The 19,959-nt window shown below is 36.9% G+C and overlaps 1 protein-coding gene across 1 annotated transcript; it reads left to right on the top strand.

Moving 5' to 3' along the window:
• Window positions 1-287: 287 nt before the first annotated feature.
• LOC126979642 (E3 ubiquitin-protein ligase RNF25) lies at window positions 288-19,506 on the top strand. Its single transcript, XM_050829091.1, has 7 exons — window positions 288-478; window positions 579-885; window positions 3,909-4,127; window positions 5,661-5,777; window positions 8,125-8,241; window positions 13,080-13,213; window positions 14,582-19,506. Exons 1-7 carry the CDS (start codon window positions 453-455, stop codon window positions 14,634-14,636), a joined length of 975 nt encoding a protein of 324 aa, XP_050685048.1. The 5' UTR covers window positions 288-452; the 3' UTR covers window positions 14,637-19,506.
• The last annotated feature ends 453 nt before the right edge of the window (window positions 19,507-19,959 follow it).

Below are 19,959 nucleotides of genomic sequence, written 5' to 3'. Positions count from 1 at the left end.
AGTACAAGAGACTTGGCTACAGCCTTTAAAAAAATATGATCGGACTTGACATAATATTGCGAAGAAACTGATATACTTCTGAACTTCAAAACAAGAGACTTGGCTACGGCCTTTAAAAAATATGATCGGACTTGACATAATATTGTGAAGAAACTAAAAGAAAAAAAAGCATTAAAAACGACGACGAAATGGCTGTATGGGCTTGAACTCTTTGCCTGTCCTAACTTAGCAGTATTTGTTATCTGCTGAATGTTTGCATTGTATTCTGTGGTCTGAGTTAGCATGATTGATTTTTAGCTTGATTCGTCGCGATTCGCGAAGCGAAGTGCGAATTGTAAAGACCAGCTGGTTGCTGCAGCGACTGCATTGCGCCTGCTTGAACTTATTGCAATTAATAATATCTGAGGTCCCGGAATATTACGCCCTAGTCTAGTTAGCAAGGCACTCCTACCATGTCAGTCGCTACATTGGACGAACGGTGTGTAATTCGAATATTTTTTATCTCTTATTTTCACAAGATTTTTTGGTGTCTTGCTTAATTTATTTATTTAAATATACTAATTAATTTCGAAAAACAGGGTGTACGAGGAGCTTCAAGCTCTTGAGGCCATATTCGCACCAGATTTGACGATCAATCGTGAGGATGGCATCCCGAAGACCATTAAAATGAATATTGTCCCATATACTGGCGATAACATTGATGAACAGTACGTCCGTCTCACCCTCGAGATCAAATTGTGTCCGGATTATCCTGAGAAGAGTCCTCAAGTCACCATGAAAAATCCTCGAGGGCTGGATGACAGAATAATTTCACGTATCCACCGCGATATAAAAGGAAAACTAAATGCCAATATTGGGCATTTGATTGTTTATGAACTTATAGAGGTGAGTCCGAAATTTAATATTATTTAAATTATTTGTTATTTTTGTGTTTAATTTCTTTAACTACTTGCTTGTAACAATGGGTTGAATGTTGTAAAGAACACAACTTAGAATAAACCTATATATAGTGTTTAGACAAAATATATAAATACTTAAGTACCAATAGATTAATCAATATAGTACGAGTGGTGTCTAAAGCAATTCCAACTAGGCCAAATGCAGCTAGAATACATGGATAATGAGTTCCAATGTCTTTGTCACACTACATCACTTGATCATCTGATCAGTGATATGGTATGTCATCAGATCTCTTGATTTGGTTGTTTACAGTCTTTCACCATCTTGTTGTCTCCATAGAGGCCATTAAAGGCATTCATCACTTCCTCTTTGCCATGATACTTTCTGTACATATGTTTGTGAATTGTTAAAAAAAAATAATGTCTAACAATTACCTACTTAAAAAGGTTCATCATTAGATCTGATTTTTTACAGTTAAGAGTAGGATGTAAGAATGAAAAATGTTCGTAATATTGTACCCCATGTGAATACAAAAACCACAAAAATTAAAATTTAAAAAGAAACAAAATTGTGTACATTATTTTCTATATGTTACAAAGTGATGTTAAGAAGATAAGGAGTAAATGTTATCAATTAAAATCATAAAGAGAAAATTCAAAAGAAATAATCATTTTGAATGTTGCATCTCAATGTATTCTTGATGTTAACATTATAAAATTTTCTAGAAACTGCTGATTATTTTAAAATGAGGAGTAAACATAAACTTCTTATGCCTACTTTATTATAACTCCTTGAATAGCCAAGTTATTAAGTCTTTTATTGGGTGAATTGCTATATATGCTTTTACAACATGATCCTAGAAATCATACAAAATAATTTGTGTGATAAAGGTTACTATAACATAAATGATTTTCTTAATGATACCACACTGGGAATGGAACAAACACCCATAGGCTGAAATTTATTGTACCATACTACATACTATATTGTAACTAAATTAACAAAAAAGGAAGCCCACTGAGTTTCTTGGACCTGTCTCAATTGTGAGACATACTATTTCTAATGTGTTGTAGTTTAAGTAATCTTTAATCCTATTTTGTTAATGTTATTTCTATTTTAGAGTTGCTGACAATGTTTAGGCTAGTCGTTTAGCTAGTTTAGGCTCTGTAAAATAAACAATTCTTTTGCATGCAACAGTATTAAATTTTACAATAAATTACCAAAAAGTGTATCTGAATTATCAATAAATAAATTTAAATCTTTTATTAAACACAGACTTATGTCAAAGGCTTATTACAGTATTAAGTGTATCTTATTACAGTATTGAAGATACGATTGATGAGAGATTGGTTTGATTCAAATGCCAATTTAAACTTTATTTTTGGGTGGATACCGATCTTTGGAAGGCCTTTGTTCAGCAGTGGACGTCTTCCGGCTGAAATGATGATGATAAATCTTCAGAAATTATTCCGCTAAGTTTTGTCAGTCTCATACAGATGCACGCCCCTCTCCATCATTTCCATAATAACGTCTCATTCATTAAACATTCCTTTGTTGTGATTTTAAAAATAATCATAAAATCCTGTTTATTTGGGTAATTATTGAAAGTATTGCTTGAATTAGTGTTCCTTATAGTTCAAGTCGGGAGGTCATCTATAATACCTCAGCATTAATGACAAGTGCTGTCCTATTACAAAGAATTCAGTTTGTTGTGTTTTTGAAGTGAAAACTTATTAAGCGGCGTTGAGCACTTTTCTTGGGACGGGTATAATGTTAAACTCGCGTCAGGACACATGATCTGATCGAAAATTCGTAAGACAGTCGTTGAAATTATGGATGAAACATTTATAATTTTAACTAATTATAGTTCGTCAACTTAATGATCTTACGATCATTTGACCAGTGGTTGAATCATTGTAATTGCGAAGCCGAAACACGCGCTCGAGGGATTGAATCTCAGCCGCGAAATATTTTTACAGTTTAGAATGGATGAAAGTTGATTTTCTTGAGAGATAAACTTTTTGATGTAAAATAATTGTAATAGTGCTGAAGTGTAAATAATATAATATAAATTGTCATTTTTTTGTACGATTGCGCAATAAATGAAAATGCTAGTACTTTAATACTGATAAATAAAGCAATTCGTGCGAAATTGTTCCCTAACCATGCCAAAATATTCAAAAATGCACAACTTTAATGTTCGGAAACTAGAACTTCTGCCGGCACTCCCGGAGTGCTACCCTTTTTTTTTGTTGCTGTGTTGATGTCGTGGTCCATCTATTTTTAAAGATTTATTTTCATTTGAAAGGTTGAATTCTTACGCATATTGGATTTGTCATATTATATTTCAATCTTCTAGTGAAAAATTTCTACAGTGCTCTTTGTATAACCATGGTAATAATAAATGAAAAGACGAAATGTAGGTCGCGTTTACAAAAGCTGAGCTGCTATTGTTCAGCAGCAGGTTTCCTGGCCTAGTTTGCGTGACGCTGCCTCCCTCATCACACTAGAATTATCCATTTGTAACATTGCGAAGGTTCTCCTCCTATTTTTGGATAAGTATAAGTTCATACTAATATTTTAATAATTTAGATCTTAAGTATGTGTAAAACAAAGTATAAGCATTGGTACAACACTTTATGTTTTAATAACCCTTCCTTCTGGTATTAATTATTATACAAAATAAAATTTGAAAACAAAATTTATGAACGATGCGGGACTCGAACCCGCGAAATCTCGAGTCAACCGTTCGAGTGACGTATCGTTGATAAATTAACTTTTTATAACGTAGTCATTGGCGTGTCACGTCTAATCAAATTTTTTTCGTGTTGTGTAACGAAAAGTCAGCCGCACCTACAAAAGAAAACAATAGGTATTGTGTCAGTAGGTTTCAATTGTAATAAGCCCTTTGAATGCACGGTGCCTTGGGCTGAAGTTTAATAAGCCCTTATATAGACCTACCCCTGTGCGGGTCGCCTAATTATTTATATAACGTTTCCTTTTTTTAGATGGTGAGGGAATGTTTGACCCAGTCCAACCTGCCCCAGGGCCAGTGTGTTATCTGCCTCCACGGCTTCAAAAACGGGGACATTTTTACCAAGACCCAATGCTTCCATTATTTTCATAACTACTGTCTTGGCAAGCACTTAATTTCTGGCAAGAAGTATTATGAAGAGGAACTGGATAAGCTGCCTTCTTGGCAGCGGGTTGAAGCCAAACCCTATCAGGTACCGAAATCACGTATTTTAAATATTTAAACGTCGGGCTAACTAAAATAATAATAAAAGTTTTACTTTTACGCAAAATCTAATGTAAAAACACAGTTAAATTAACCCTCATTTTAATCCTTTAAAAAGTGTATTTAAATGTGCATCACTCGCATAAATCAAAGAAAATACTATGGAATGACGTATGTTTTTTTAAATGGACTGTAAGTTTTAAATTGACAAAAATATGCAAAACATTCCTACAATAATCTGCGAGAGTTTCTTGGTATTGCTCTTCACTCAGAGCGTTGTTTCCGAATAGGTGGTACTCATATAACTGACCCCTTACAGGATAGTTGTAAAGGAATTAATTATAAGAAAATAAATTGGACTTTAATGAATACAAGCCAGTACCAATTTAGTTGTTCTCCTTTTAGGTTAAAATAAAAATAGTTACAACGTTTCTATACAAACTTTACCCCCTATTTTACCATCCTTAAAAGGGGATTTCCTAAAATGACTTACACAGATTTTTATTATTTAAAGCTAATAACCTAAATGTCGATTTTAACGTCTCTAACTTAATAATGCAACCTTCGACTCCCCCTTTCACCCCCTTAGGGGAAGAGTTTCTCAAATCTGTTTCTTAGCTGACACCTACATCCTAGAAAGGACCTACCTTCCATATTCCAAGCTTGTAGGCTTTGTAGTTTCGGAGATGTCGTGATGAGTCAATTATCGGTGGAAATCTCTTATATATATATATATCAATTATATATATTGATATCCTTCCTTCTTATTGATATTCCACCGATATATATATATATATATACATAGTTTAATTTTACTAGTCCGTGATATATATATCACGGACTAGTATGTATGTGTTAGTCTCATTTGCCCAGTAATTTAATTTGCTTCGGCGCCCTCCAGACCGAAAAACACAGTAATGTTTAAATAAATAATAATAATAAGATTGTGTATACACACTGTTTCACGGCCGAAATAGGTGCCGTTGTGTTGTGGTGATTAAAATCATCAATAAATTAGACAATGGTAGGTAGGTGAAAGCGGTCTGAGTTTGCCTTTTGAGGCCAAGACCAGTTATAATTTTTCTCACTCGTTTTGAATTTCTTCGAAAGTGTGTGTAGGTTTCCTCATGTGTATGTTTTTTATTCCTGTAAGAGCTTCGGATAAACATACATATAAAAGGCATATAAGGCATTATTTTTTATCAAAATTGATCCCTTTAGAATTCTTGATGTCTTTGAAAACAAATGGCGTTCTTTTTTGCTTTCTATTTAATAAGAATTTAGAAAGCCAAAACACATTAGTAAGTGGAGGAGCTTTTGCACCACCGACACTCTAGAAAACAGTTTATATACATATCATTTAGATATTTATGATTTTATAGTTTAACCAGATTCACCTAGAACTGCAACAGATCTAATAGAAATAAATTCATGTGTTGCAGAGACGTCAATATACTCAAACTTTTGACCAACAGAGTATTAAAAGTTCTAAAACTGCTAATCTTGTGTTATTTACTTGCAGCAAACTTGTCCAGTCTGTCGTTCCACAGTCCAGTTCAAAGTGGATGATCTGAAGACGGCACCACCTCCCCTTGAGTCTCTTGATGCGCAGCCATTCCAACTCACTGATGAAATCAAGGTTGGTATCATCATTCTTTACTATGATGTTTTATTTATGGATTAGGATAACTAACTTACAATGGGGCCCCCATATTGAAGGATTGGCGAACAGACTTAGTTCTGCAGCATACACAGTTCAAAGAATAGACAATTAACTGACATAGATACAGCGCGACTTGTATACTTTAGTTACTTCCATAGTATTATGTCCTATGGTATATTGCTGTGGGGCAGCGCTGCCGATATTAATACAATATTTGTGCTTCAGAAGAGGGCTATTCGCGCTATTTATAACCTAGGCCCTAAGGAATCATTGAGAGCAACATTCAAAGAAATTAACATCTTGACTGTTGCTTCTCAATATATTCTTGATAATGTAATGTATGTTCATAGGCACATAAGTGAATTTGCAAATAATGTGAACACGAGGAACAGACATAAGCTTATAATGCCTACTACTCGACTTAGTCGAGTTAGCAAGTCTTTTGTGGGGCGATGTATATGATTTTACAACAGGATCCCAGAAAATGTTCAAAGCAAAAGTATTACGTTATTTAAAAGAATTGTTAAAAAACGTTTGTGTGGTAAAGGTTACTATAACATAAATGACTTTCTTAATGATACCACAGATTGGGAATGGAGCGACCGCTCTTACTTTGTAAATGTTACTTTAATTGTAAAAAATATATGTTTGATGAAAAAAAAAGCCCGCTGACTTTGTTGCGCTCATTCTTCTCAGGCCTCAGGCATTCATTTTGGAATGGGTGGTAGTTTTTTGACTTTCAATAAGTGATTTCACATCCTATTTTGAATAAAAATATTTGAATTTGAATAACTACGTCACTAGATGGTAAGTAACTTGCGGAAGAACGACAAGAGCGTTGCTGGCTTTTTAGGATCATACGAATTGTCCTGGAGATGCAGGACTAAATAATTCATTCCATAGTTTGGGAGTACTTGGAAGCAAGTACAATAGCAAATGAAAGGCGTGATTGAATGTATGTGCACCTTTGCATCCTGTATGCCGGCTATGGGTACCACAACGGTGCCTTTTTCTGCCGTGAAGCAGAAATGTGTAAGCATTATTGTGTTTCGGTCTGATGGACGCCGTAGCTAGTGAAATTACTGGGCAAATGAGACTTAACATCTTATGTCTCAAGGTGACTTTTGGGTTTTTCAATAATCCTGAGTGGTACTGCATTGTAATGGGCAGGGCATATCAATGACCATCAACTCATATCCTGCTTGTCACGTCTCTTATTTTCATACACATTACAAATTAGAATATCATCCCTACCATTAATTCCTTGTGCGGTGCTTCCAGAACGATACGACACGGTTACCTTCAAAAAAAAGCTTCTAAAACGCCGGCAACAATTCAGAGATTGTTCCGATGTTGCAAGAAAATGTGGGCGGAGGTGACCACTTAACATCAGGTGACCCTTATGCTCGTTTGTCCTCCTCTTCCATACAAAAAGCAGTAATTGGCAAGAATTACTGTGTTAGGGAGCCGTAACTTGTGAAATGTCTCATGTCTCAAAGTGATGAGCACAACTGCGTTTCCGCCCAAATGTTCATTCCAAGAATCTTGAGCAGCACTGCATTGTAATGTGCAAGGCGAATCACTTTCCATTTCCAAATTTTCTAAAAAAAAAAATATATTGAAAACTGCAAAACTTTTTACCTTTTGATACTACAAAGGCCTCTTCCCACTTCTGCTCTTCTCTATCTCATGCTATAATACTCATTATTTCTTCTTTGTCGTCCCCTCACTGCTGAAGATCGTGACTCCGTAGATGTCCATCGGTTATGGTCGGTGGCCTGGTGCAGTGCTACGTTGACAGGAATATCCAGATGTTCGGATGTCTCATCCGACCATCTTTTCGGACGTGGCCTCTCGATATTTTCCCCTGTACCTTCCCCGTCACCAATCAGTCTTTCGAGACTATCTTAGATTCTGCGAGCAATGTGCCTCAAATATTTCAGGATTCCTTGTAAGATCTTTTTGAATCCGGATAATACTCATACACGTCCCCTTTTTAATAAAATAGTAGGCTAACCAGTCCACGTACACTCTCTTGGAATGCCAGAAGAATCACAGGAGCGTATGTATCAAGTGTTTTTTTTTAAGATACCCATTTTGACCTTACTAACACCGCGTTCATTCCATAGTTTGGTTGTACTTTGTCCAAATAAAAAAAAGCCAAACATTCAGTTACTGCGGACCATATTTAAGGTGATGTTGCGATGGTGGAATTCTTCAGTAGGAATCAAGTTAAATAGCTCTTTGGAATACAATGAAACGACGTCTCTACGCATCGCCAAGCGAGCAAGCCGTTCAAATCCTTGTATTTATCACATTACAGGAAATGCAAGAACGGATGCAAGCATTGATGGCTCACCAGATCTCTCGTGGTGGAGTCATCGGAGTTGGAGACTTGGAGCCACCGCCGCTCATCATCACTGACCCTGCTGAAGTTGAGGTAAGAATTAAATGAACACGCACGTACACATGCATACACACACACACACACACACACTCACACACACACACACACACAGATATCCTGTTAAGTAATATAATATTTTTCTTTTGTTATATATTTTTTAATTTAAGGCCTTGTGAGGAAGCTATTTGTCGCTCAGAGGGCTATGCTCGGAGTTTCCCTGCGACATAGCCCAAAAGATTGCGAAATTGAAGTGGCAGTGGACAGGGCACATAGTTCGACGGACAGATGGCCGGTGGGGCAGAAGAATCCTCAAGTCACAGAGTTGGTAGGCCACCCACAAGACGGACCGACGATCTAGTCAAGACCCCCGGAATACGTTGGACGAGGGCAGCGCTAGACCGGTCGTCGTGGAGATCTTTAGGGGAGGCCTTTGTCCAGCAGTGGACGTCTTCCAACTGACTATAATAATAATCATTTATTTCGGATTCATCCATACATGAGATTACATCCATATTTGTTAGTACAATTTGCAAGCTTACAAAATAGTGTTAGTAATAACTTATTATATTAAGAAAAAAATAACAGGCTGTTCCGGGTGGACTTCCCGATGATTACTATACGACTGCGTGCAGCCGTATCCAACGAGCCAGCATCGGGGAGTCCCACCGGTCCGATAGCGTGCGCAGTATGCTGTTGGGACTGTCGCGCATGCGGCGCGTGGTAGAAGCGCACCGCTTGCGCATGATGGCCGCCAAGCCATCTGTATGAGGCGCTGCAGTGGCGCGGCAGTTCCATCAGCACCTGGAACGCGTTATAGTATTGAACACGCAGATCGCTGTATGTCCGTAGTGTATAGTTTACCCACAGGCTACAGGTGTAAAAAGCTCGGGCTTTACAATTTGAAAAGCGCAACTTTATAGTTATTTATGCAACTGTTGTATAATAAGGGGTATTAAAACACGAATGTGGGTGATAATAGTATCACATGAGTGTTTTAACCAGCCAGTCAGCTAGTAACCTAATATCATCCATTACTGATTATTTACAAATAAACTAAGTATTAATAAAATAATAATTTATTTTAGTAGTAATTTACATTGCAGCGTTTAAAATATCTGGCGGTGTGCTGTCAAAACTTGAATCGCTTATTATTTGTTTCGTCTTCGATATCCGGAATCCATATTGAGTCAAAGCCTTGCTTTTCAAGCGTTTTCGATGCTAGCGACATCTATCTCCCTTCCGGTTTGTGCGTGCAGTGCCACCTAGTGTTTCTTTTCCGGACTAAAGCTGTTAAGTTGGAATGACGCACAAAATCTTTTCCTCATTATAGCGTCGTATTTCGTTGCGTTCACATCGATCTAGCTAATTTAGTAAAACAAATTAAATTTAAAAAAGTTATTTAAGCTTTTCTTTGTCTCCCTTCTAAATGGAGCCTAATTCAATTAGTGAAAATATAAGTGCTTCAAATAAAAGAAGATAAGAAGAAAGAAGTAGCAAAAATTCGCCCTCGAGTTCTACTTCGGAGAGTGAATCCAGTTCAAATACCGATAAGCAGCAGGAAAAATCACACATTCGTAAGCCGAAACGAGTGCGCTAAGTAAGTGATTCCCGATTTGAATTATTATAACAACAAGTTGCTTTCTTATCAAATATCATTACCCAATCTCAATCAGATATGATTAATAATCAGTTTAATTCGGCGAATACCTCACATACAAAAAACTCAGAGGTTGCTCAGAGGTTGCAACGTCTGTTTAAATAATTTTCCGATTACGTCATTAAATTCTGATGTACAATCTATGCAGACATCGGGTTCTCAATCGTGTTCGAGTTTCTCATTAGTGCCCCCAAATAACGATCAGGATAAAAATCGACTGGTTTTAGCTGAGTCATTTACTATAGTTAAAGATCCGATCTACCCTAAATCGAATGAAAAGTACCTCACTAAATTAAAAGAATTGCAAAGATTTGATTGTAAGGAATGGAATTCGGTACGGTTTGCTGAAGTACAAAAGAAATACGTTACGACATCTGGATTTGTAGAACTAGAAATGAATGACGAGTTAAAACGTTTTGGTTCTCAATTTCGAGAAATTGTCTGCCGCCAGATCAGCAATGCGTACAACACAGGGATACAGCAACAGTTTAATTAGGCAACCTCAGAGGAACGACAATATTCTTAAGCCTTCCACAAGCAAGCAACTGAGTGAAAAGCCATTTCGTAACAGCTCTAAAAGAGGAAAAAATATTAAATCAAAATCATTCTCAGATAACAGATCCGCATCATCAAGTGGACGACAGAATGGAAAAACAAGAAAGCACCGTTTTGACTCCCCGACTAGACATTTCAACCGCAGTGCATGAGTCGCGAGCATTTCAGGGTGGGTGTCTAAAGCAATATTATCATATCTGGAAAGAAATTGGAGCACCACCGCATGTGTGTCAAATCTTAAAAGGTAAGGACCCAACAAATAGAAGTGATGCTCAAGTCTCAAATTCTAGAGGAAGCCGAAACTTCTCCCAGTTACCTTTCAACCTTTTTTCTTGTCCCGAAGTCGGACGGATCGCTTCGACCGATATTCAATCTCAGAAAGTTAAACGAATTTGTAAAAACGAAGGAATTCCATCTATTCAGCCATTTCAAGGAACAAGGAAGGTGGGACCAAGTCAAAGAAATTACTCAAATAGACAAAGACGTTACTGGTTCTCCTAGGCGAGTTGGACACATGCATAACAGCTCAGTACTTCCCGGGGCGGTATAATGTCGAAGTAGATGCCTTGTCACGCCAAAGGGACCTCTTACCCGAATGGCATCTGACGAACGAAGCCACTCAAATTATATTTCAGATGTGGGAAACTCCAGTAGTGGACCCGTTTGCATCAAATACAGCTCATGTAGTGGACTGTTACGTAACGAGAGACACTCTAGACAGTCAAGCCCTATTTCACAATTCGTTTTGTCAACAATGGAACTTTCGGCTAGCATGGTTGTTCCCCCCGCCAAACTTGATTCCTCTGGTATTGCAGCACTTAAACGAGGCTCAGGGTCTTTACATATTGATAGTCCCACAATGGACGAGAGCCTTCTGGATAGCCGACATCCAGCGCAGAGCAATACAAGCAAATCTTCACAGAGTACTGGTAGACACAAGGACGTGGATGCATCCACCTCGAATAAAAGAAATCCAGTTGGAAGCGTGGCTGATTTTGGGTGGTCAGAGGTAATCGAGGATTGGTCAGAAGAAGATAAAGCCTTATTGCTATCCAGTTGGCGAAAATCAACTCTTAACACTTATGCGCCAGCATGGAAAAAATGGAAAGAATGTGCTAAGGGTTCAACAAATTTTAAATTTCCTTCTCCTGAGGTGACACGATACTTAGCATACCTCCACAATGTAGAAGGACTGGCCTATAGAACTATACTTGTTCATAAATCCGTGATTTCAACTTTTACCAATATCACCAATAACGTTGATTTATCTTCAAATTTCTTTATTAAGCATATACTAAAAGCAATGTCGGTATCACAAGTAATAGCTTTAAAACCCCCTATTTGGGATCCTAAAATTCTTATAAGTCACTTATCTAAAGTCAATCCTAATGAAAATAATATGTTTGAAGTTTCTAAACGAACTGCAATCTTGTTATTATTGTCGTCCGGCAGAAGAGTCCACGATCATCTCACCTTGCTGCATATAGGCTCAGGAGACTTTATAGATGAAGGTGATTCAGTCTTGCTTTGGCCAGTATTCGGCTCGAAAACTGATAAGGCTGATCACAGACAGTCCGGGTGGAAAATGCTTAAGAATACCAAACAAAAGATCTGCTGTGTGTACTGGATTAGACGTCTGATACAGGTATCACAGGAACGCCGTGAGAAAGGCAACTTCAGTCATTTATTTATTACAACCAGGGGTAGTCCACGACCAGCTACGAGGACAATAATAGGGGGCTGGGTAAAATCAGCACTTAAAGATGCAGGAATTAATGCCCCACCTGGTTCAGTTCGTTCGGCAGTTGGATCCTTAAACTGGTTAGAAAATTTTAGCATCGATCAGATTCTGTCCACGTGAAATTGGAAATCAGAACACACATTTCGGAAGTACTATCGGAAACAAATCATTTCTAATGTTAATAATCAGGAGTCCCTTTCCTTATCTAATTATTTTAATGCTGTCAAATAGATGATATTTTGATCTTTAATTATTGTATACCAATTAATATATCGACTTTAATTAATTCTCATTTAATTTTATTTATGTAATCAACACATTATAGCATCATCGTAAAGAGTACCGGGAGATAATAAACATATCACTCAATATGGATTCCGGATATCGAAGACGAAACATATAATAGAGTTTTAACAAACAATAAAACTTACCTATAATTTTTCTGAGATATCCGGAATCCAGGTAATGTCTACCTGGTACATTGAGTCTTATAATGAGTAAAATATTTTGTGCGTCATTCCAACTTAACAACTTTAGTCCGTAAAAGAAACACTAGGTGGCACTGCACGCACAAACCGGAAGGGAGATAGATGTCGCTAGCATCGAAAACGCTTGAAAAGCAAGGCTTTGACTCAATATGGATTCCGGATATCTCAGAAAAAATAATAGGTAAGTTTTATTGTTTGTTAAAACTCTCTATTTTTAGTAAACAATTTTTCTTCGATATTTTTATCCCCTTCTTACCCCCTAGGTAATCCTAAACTGAACAAGATACCTTATAACATTTTCTTGAGTAAAACTCTTTAGTAACAATTTGTTTTTAATAATATCAAATTACTAGTTCTTATTCTACCCAAAAGAAGCACACGTGATTGTTATCTAACATTCATTAACATTATTTTGTTATATTTCCCGCAGGAGCCAAAGTCGTCTTCGAGTGGTGCTCAGAACGTAGCCACGCCAGAGACATCTAGCGGCGCCCGTGATGGAGCTAACTCGGCAAGTGCTGCAACTGCGTCCGTCACGCGTCCTCCTTACTGCGGCCCGTATCGGTATGTCACTGTACTAGTTCTAGCTAGAATATGATATGGATATATTACAAATGTGGTGTCAATATACAACCCGTACAGGTTAATCCTCGGAGCGGTTAGATATGGTTTGCAAAATTTTTATAATTAAGTAGTTGTGGTTGAGGTTGTTCTTTTATGGTATTAAATGATCACCGCTGCTCACATTCTCTTGTAACACCAGAGGAATCACATGAGCGTTGCCGGCCTTTAAGGTAGATGTACGCGCTTTTTTTGAAAGTACCCATGTCGTATCGTCCCGGAAACGCCGCACAAGGAAGTTCATTCCACAGCTTTGTAGTACGTGGAAGAAAGCTCCTTGAAAACCACACTGTGGAGGACCGCCACACATCCAGATGGTGGAGATGATAGATGAAGGTGGAATCCAGCGGCAGGAATCAGGTGAAACAGGTCTTCGGAACACTCCCCGTGATTAATGCGGTAGAGGACACACAATGAAGCGATGTCTCTACGCAACGCCAAGTGTTCCAGCCGTTCACAGAGCACTGGGTCCCCGACAATTCGAGCTGCTCTGCGTTGCACGCGGTCAAATGGATCGTGCTGATACTGGGGTGCGCCAGACCAGACATGAAAGCAATACTCCATATGTGGCCTGACCTGCGCATTGTACAGCGTTGTTAAATTCCAAGGGCACAGTTAATTCACGCGTGTCAGTTATTGAGAAGGGAATGAATGTAGATTTAGTGAAGAAGTGTAAATACTAAAATTGTCAACGGGTATATTATTTTATAACAGATAGACGTAGACTAACGACGCGGACGGCGGGGTCTTTTTCGTCCGTCCATGAAAGTAGTAATGTTCAAACATTTTCTGTGTTTCGATTAAAATGGCGCCGCACCTATTGAAATTACTAGACTAATGTGACTTAACACCTTATGTCGTAAAGTGACGAGCATAAATGCAATGCCGCTCAGAAATTTGGCTTTGATAAAAATTCTGAGTGGCACTGCACCTTGCGCTCGGCAGCCTTGTGACATAAGATGTCTCATTTGTCCAGTAATTTCACTAGCTACGACGCCCTTCAGACCGAAACACAGTAATGCTTACATATTACTCCTTCATAGCAGAAATAGGCGCAGGTGTGGTACCCATAATCTAGCCGGCATCCTGTGCAAAGGAGGTTCCCCCTGGTATAGTAGTATAGTGGTATTTATACCATAAGAGCCTTTAGTTTTAAGTATTGTTATATAAGTGTTTACTAACATAAATTTTAAGTTATCTGTTTATTTATCTATTGTATCTTGTATGGATCTCTATGTCTGAAATAAAACTTAACTGTTAATAAAATATTTATGAGCATAGTGTTTTTAACTCTTTCATTTGTTTTTCCAGTGGCTTCAATCGTCGTGGAAAGCCAGGCCGCCGTGGCCGTGGCGGTGCGCGGTGACCCGATTTACAAATAATACTCACTTGTTTACCCTAGCCACCTCCCATCGTCAAACGCCCCGCCTACACTTTTGTTCTGCCAGCTCACAATAACTTTCACCATCACTCATATGTTACGTTCTCTCGGTTACACTCCTTTAGTGTGACAAGAATACTTTCACACCCAAATGATTACAGCTATTGGAATCGTCTACAATATGGCTCCTATACTATTACTCTTGGTCTTATCAATTCTAACTTTCAAATGTTCTGTAAGCTCCGAATGATAATTTGTATCATTATTTTCTCCTCAACTCACAACCATGAATCGTTACATTCTGACTCAATAAACAAAAATAATTTAAAAAAAAAATTTAACTATCCTCATTCGTATAATAGAGCAGTAACTATGCTAAGGTGGTTTATTTTAAAATTATCAAAGATATTATCCAAGATTGTAATAAAACGTGGAAAGCACTGCTTTAATTTGAGAGTCTATATATACGGCTTAAGGCGAAAATTACTTTCGAAGTGTATTTATACGGAGGCGAGAATCGATTGTGTGCTATTAATAAGTTCCTATACAGGGTCCCTTTTACGTTAACCGACTAAAGTCGGATTTATCACAGACTGACGAATTACCATATACGTACGTTTTTGTACACAATTATGTTGAATTTAGACATTTGTAACGATACGCATTTGTATATTTTCACGCCATATGTTTTGTATTAGATAAATACATTTAAACAAACGATCGTAAAAAAATAGATCCTAAAAAGTAAAAGTAGATTTATTGTTTATCTAAAGGACTTTTTTAAAGTACTTTCCACTAGTACCAAAAGGTGCACTATATCTACTAAAGTTGCTTTTTATTGCGTTCTGTATAGGTTTTTATAATTGCACAAATCGATTTAAGGTTCTGTTTTCATTAAACTACAAAATTCATACCCGCCGCATAGGTTACGAATTTTGTCTCCCAATCGAATTGCATAATAATAGTACAATATAAATAAATAACCAAATATTTGTAAAATAGTTTTAAGTATTTTACTCTCACTACCGTTTGTCTCCTAGAGGTCACCGAGATTACGGTATGCACTGACCATTTCAAGGGTAACATACCTGACATAATCCCCAGTGTGTTCTAGTCAATCCAGTCATCCATACTCTGTCTTCTTGGTCGCGTTCTTCATTTCTGGAGGAAGGTGGTAGGTTTTCGTTACGTTGGTCACTAAAACCTTCCACTCCTTTCGGTCCTCGTGCTTCCTTGTTGCGGTCTTCAGTGGTAGGCCAGTGAGTGTCTTGACCTGGTCCGACCAGCACGGCGGCTAGGTGATCGCGTGGTATTTTGCCCTCCACCTTGCCTATGACTGTCAGTTTATGTAAATTGCTGGGAAGACTTATTTAAATAAAACACTTTTAAAGGATTAAAACGCGTGTAATTGAAACTGTTTTTACATTAGATTTTTGCGTAAAAGTTACATTTTTATTTTCTTTAGCCCGACGTTTCAAGATCTTTCCAGATCTCGTTTTCAGGGGGACTGCAGATGAAATGAGTCAAAGATTTTATTTGTCATAGTTGTCATTATAAAGTTTAGCGCCATTTATTTCCTCGGAGGTGGTATTTGCTGTATATAGGTATACAAAGAAAATACCACTGGAAAGACGTCGAACAATGTGGCCAAAATACCCCAAAATCTTTTGACAGCAAATTGTGGACAATCTAGTGCCAATTAATTCCCCTTTATATGACCAAACCTTTTCAGCATACCCTTTCCACAAAATCGAATGTAACTCAATGTTTAGGTGCAGTTTTTTGTTAATCATCAGCTTTTATTACCTTCATGCGTTTCTAAGTGGAATGGTTTTAACAGACATAGAGAATGAAGTAATTCTATCAGGGTTACTATTATCACTCAATTAACCCTAAAATGGTTCAGGGATATCATAGCTACATAACGAAGTTAAAATATCTGAGCTTTAATCTAAAAAAAATGATTTGGTTTAAAATTTCACTTTAGAATGTTTTTAACGATTCATGGTTGTGTGTTGTAAGTATTACGTATGATAAATGTGTTATAATGTCCAGTCATTGTTTCAATGTTAAATATTCATGTGTTTTAAGAAGTATGAGGATTGTGAAGCTAATAGGTATGTTTTCTATGTACTTCTCTTACATTATGATAGTCTGGGATGCTGTCTCCACCTGTGTTAGACCTTGTCTACATACAGCGAACGAAACTCCTTCTCTTTTACTCGCCTCGTGACGCATACTGTTTCTCTTTTGCTTCTTAATTAGTTTGCCTTCGTTCGTTATATCTGTACTCGGCCTTAGAGACAAATATAATCAGAGATACAAGGAGTGATGGGTCATTGTTTGAAATTCTTCTTATTTCCAACAACACTACTGATTCTAAAATAGAAAACTGTATGTATTGTCAAACATTTTAATCTCAGCAAACAGAAGTATATATTTATTTATTAATATGGTTTTTCGGTGTGGTTACCGACTAGTTTCGGACCATTCGGAGGTCCTTCATAATAAGCAGTGGGTTCGCGATAACGTCCCGTCTCTTACATCGGACTTGTGCTCGTAGTGCGCGGTTGATGACGAGCACGGTATCACTGACACTTTATCATTATTGGTGTCCACGGGTGCACAAAATGTACTCACAATGTCCACTACGTGATCATCGGCACTATAATCATAGTACCCACACCGATAAATCGTGAGTAAAGCCGTATTAATAAATAATTTAACAATGTCTCACGAAAGTTTTCATAATTTTAAAGTATAAATTTCTTCTTTCGAAGGTGGGCAGCGGCACAAATATAATTATAAAGTATCTTTTAAATTAAGTTACAATTCTGTGACGATACCTAGTCAACCTAGATTCCAGGTAAATGTTTAATGTTAGTCTGTAAAATGCCGTATTCTTAAAATTGATTGGGTGAATGAAAGTAATGATAATTTAAATGTAAATGGAAGCTGTGCGATCAATATTCCGCACTATAAAGTTTGTTAATGCAAGTTGCGTGTATCTATGTAATGCAGTGTGAAGTTGGTTAATGCAAGTTGCGCGTATCTATGTAATGCAGTGTGAAGTTGGTTAATGCAAGTTGCGCGTATCTATGTAATGCAGTGTGAAGTTGGTAAATGCAAGTTGCGCGTATCTATGTAATGCAGTGTGAAGCTTTTTAATGCAAGTTGCACGTATGTATGTAATGCAGTGTGAAGTTGGTAAATGCAAGTTGCGCGTATCTATGTAATGCAGTGTGAAGTTGGTTAATGCAAGTTGCGCGTATCTATGTAATGCAGTGTGAAGTTGGTTAATGCAAGTTGCGCGTATCTATGTAATGCAGTGTGAAGTTGGTAAATGCAAGTTGCGCGTATCTATGTAATGCAGTGTGAAGTTGGTAAATGCAAGTTGCGCGTATCTATATAATGCAGTGTGAAGTTGGTTAATGCAAGTTGCGCGTATCTATGTATTGCAGTTTGAAGCTGGTTAATGCAAGTTGCGCGTATCTATGTATTGCAGTGTGAAGTTGGTAAATGCAAGTTACGCGTATGATGTTAGTCAATAGAATAATAAAATTTAAAAAATAAATGAATATTTCGAGCTGTGAAGCTACTAAGTAGACGTTGCGCACAACAATATGTGAAGTTTGTCAATGCAAGTTGCGCGTGTTATATTTATTTTGAAGATCTCACTTCACTAGATGACGCTTACTACAATTTGAAAATATATGGATGGTAATTAATAGTTTAAGAATACCGTAGTTTTATTCATGTACAAGTTTCTTCATGCGAAACATCTTTCTCTAAACTGGATATAAATACAATCGGCCTTACGAATAAACTTGGTATAAAGTTATAACTAAGCATAAACAAAGAATATGCAAAATGTTTACAATATCGTTGACAACACTGTCAACACAATGATAATTCTGAATCTTCTCTGAATGACAAGCAGCCTTGCAAATAAACGCGGGAAACGTTATACGTCCGAATAAACCAATCGTAAGCAAAATTTTGCATTTTCTTGGTTTGTGATTAGTTATAACTTTATGCCAATTTTATTTGTAAGGACGAATAAGTTTTAAATCTAATTATAAACTTACGCTAATCGCTTTATGACTGTATTATTATGTTGTCTGTTAAATCATTTAAAAGTCACGTGAAACAACCAACAAAACTCTTCATTGAAATCCCATCTTTAGACATACTATTTATTTTATTGTTGTAAATAAATTAATTTAATTTAAGTAGGTATCTTTAACTTATATTAATTCTTTTTAGTAATATTAACAAATAATTTCGTTTTTAATATTGTTGTATTTATTGATAGTACAGTAATTGATTATTTATTGCAAGTTCGTGGCTGATTTTAAATAATTTGGTAAGCGCTTTTCAATTCGGCTTTCTTATTCCAGTAGGAATTACGTTATTTAAGTAGACACAGAAATCTAAATAAGAAGGTAATTATAATAGACATTGCTATTATTTCTGTATTGAGAAAGATGAATAAATTAAAAATATCTGTAAAAAAATATGCCATAAATTTTATTTAGGAATTCGTTATTTTCAAATTGATATCCCTCACTTCTTGGGATTAAATATTCAAATTAATTTTGTACCAAAATTGTAGATGGAGATCTACAAATTTTTTGGTATTTTATTGGTATATACAAATATATTTTATTGATTTACGAACGTTGCGTAACTCGAACGGTTGGCTCAGTTAGTAAGAGCGCTCGGATGAAAGCCAAGAGGTGGCGGGTTCGAATCCCACGTCGTTCATAAATTTTAGTTGCAAATTGAATTTGTAGAAAATTTTGCAATTTAATTAAAAAAAAGTTGTATCGATGGAATATAGTAATTTTATTGATATAGTTGCAGGTTGCGGAAGTTTTGTTATACCTTACTTACTTATTACCAGTGGGAGGCTCCTTTGCACAGGATACCGGCTAGATTATGGGTACCACAATGGCTCCGTAGCTTGTGAAATTACTGGGCAAATGAGACTTAACGTCTTATGTGTTTCAAGGTGACGAGAGCAATTGTAGTGTCGTCAAGAATTTTTCAGTTTCTCGAGAATCGTGAGCGGCACTACATTGTTATGGACAGGGCGCATCAATTACGTTCAGCTGAACTTCCTGAAATACACCATATTTACGCGTTGTTTCACGTAAGCCGTTACGATTAAAACTAAATCACTACTTATTCGCTGGTGATCTAAAGTTCACATCCGGCGGTAAGGCGATTTGTTTACTATGCCTATGTCACGTCTATTCCCTTCTTATTTAGATTTCTATGCGTATTCGTCTGTAAAATATGTACT

This window comes from Leptidea sinapis, chromosome 3, assembly GCF_905404315.1.
Source record: "Leptidea sinapis chromosome 3, ilLepSina1.1, whole genome shotgun sequence".
In the NCBI taxonomy this organism is placed as follows: Eukaryota; Metazoa; Arthropoda; class Insecta; order Lepidoptera; family Pieridae; genus Leptidea; species Leptidea sinapis.
This window is presented reverse-complemented; position numbering and strand designations above follow the sequence as displayed.

What these genes read in the sequence shown, in the direction of transcription:
- LOC126979642 (XM_050829091.1), top strand. Translation starts at nt 453, where the DNA reads ATGTCAGTCGCTACATTGGACGAACG. An exon ending in TTGAAGCCAAACCCTATCAG is followed by an intron (nt 4,128 to 5,660) that starts GTACCGAAATCA and finishes ATTTACTTGCAG; the next exon opens with CAAACTTGTCCAGTCTGTCG. An exon ending in CCTTACTGCGGCCCGTATCG is followed by an intron (nt 13,214 to 14,581) that starts GTATGTCACTGT and finishes TTGTTTTTCCAG; the next exon opens with TGGCTTCAATCGTCGTGGAA.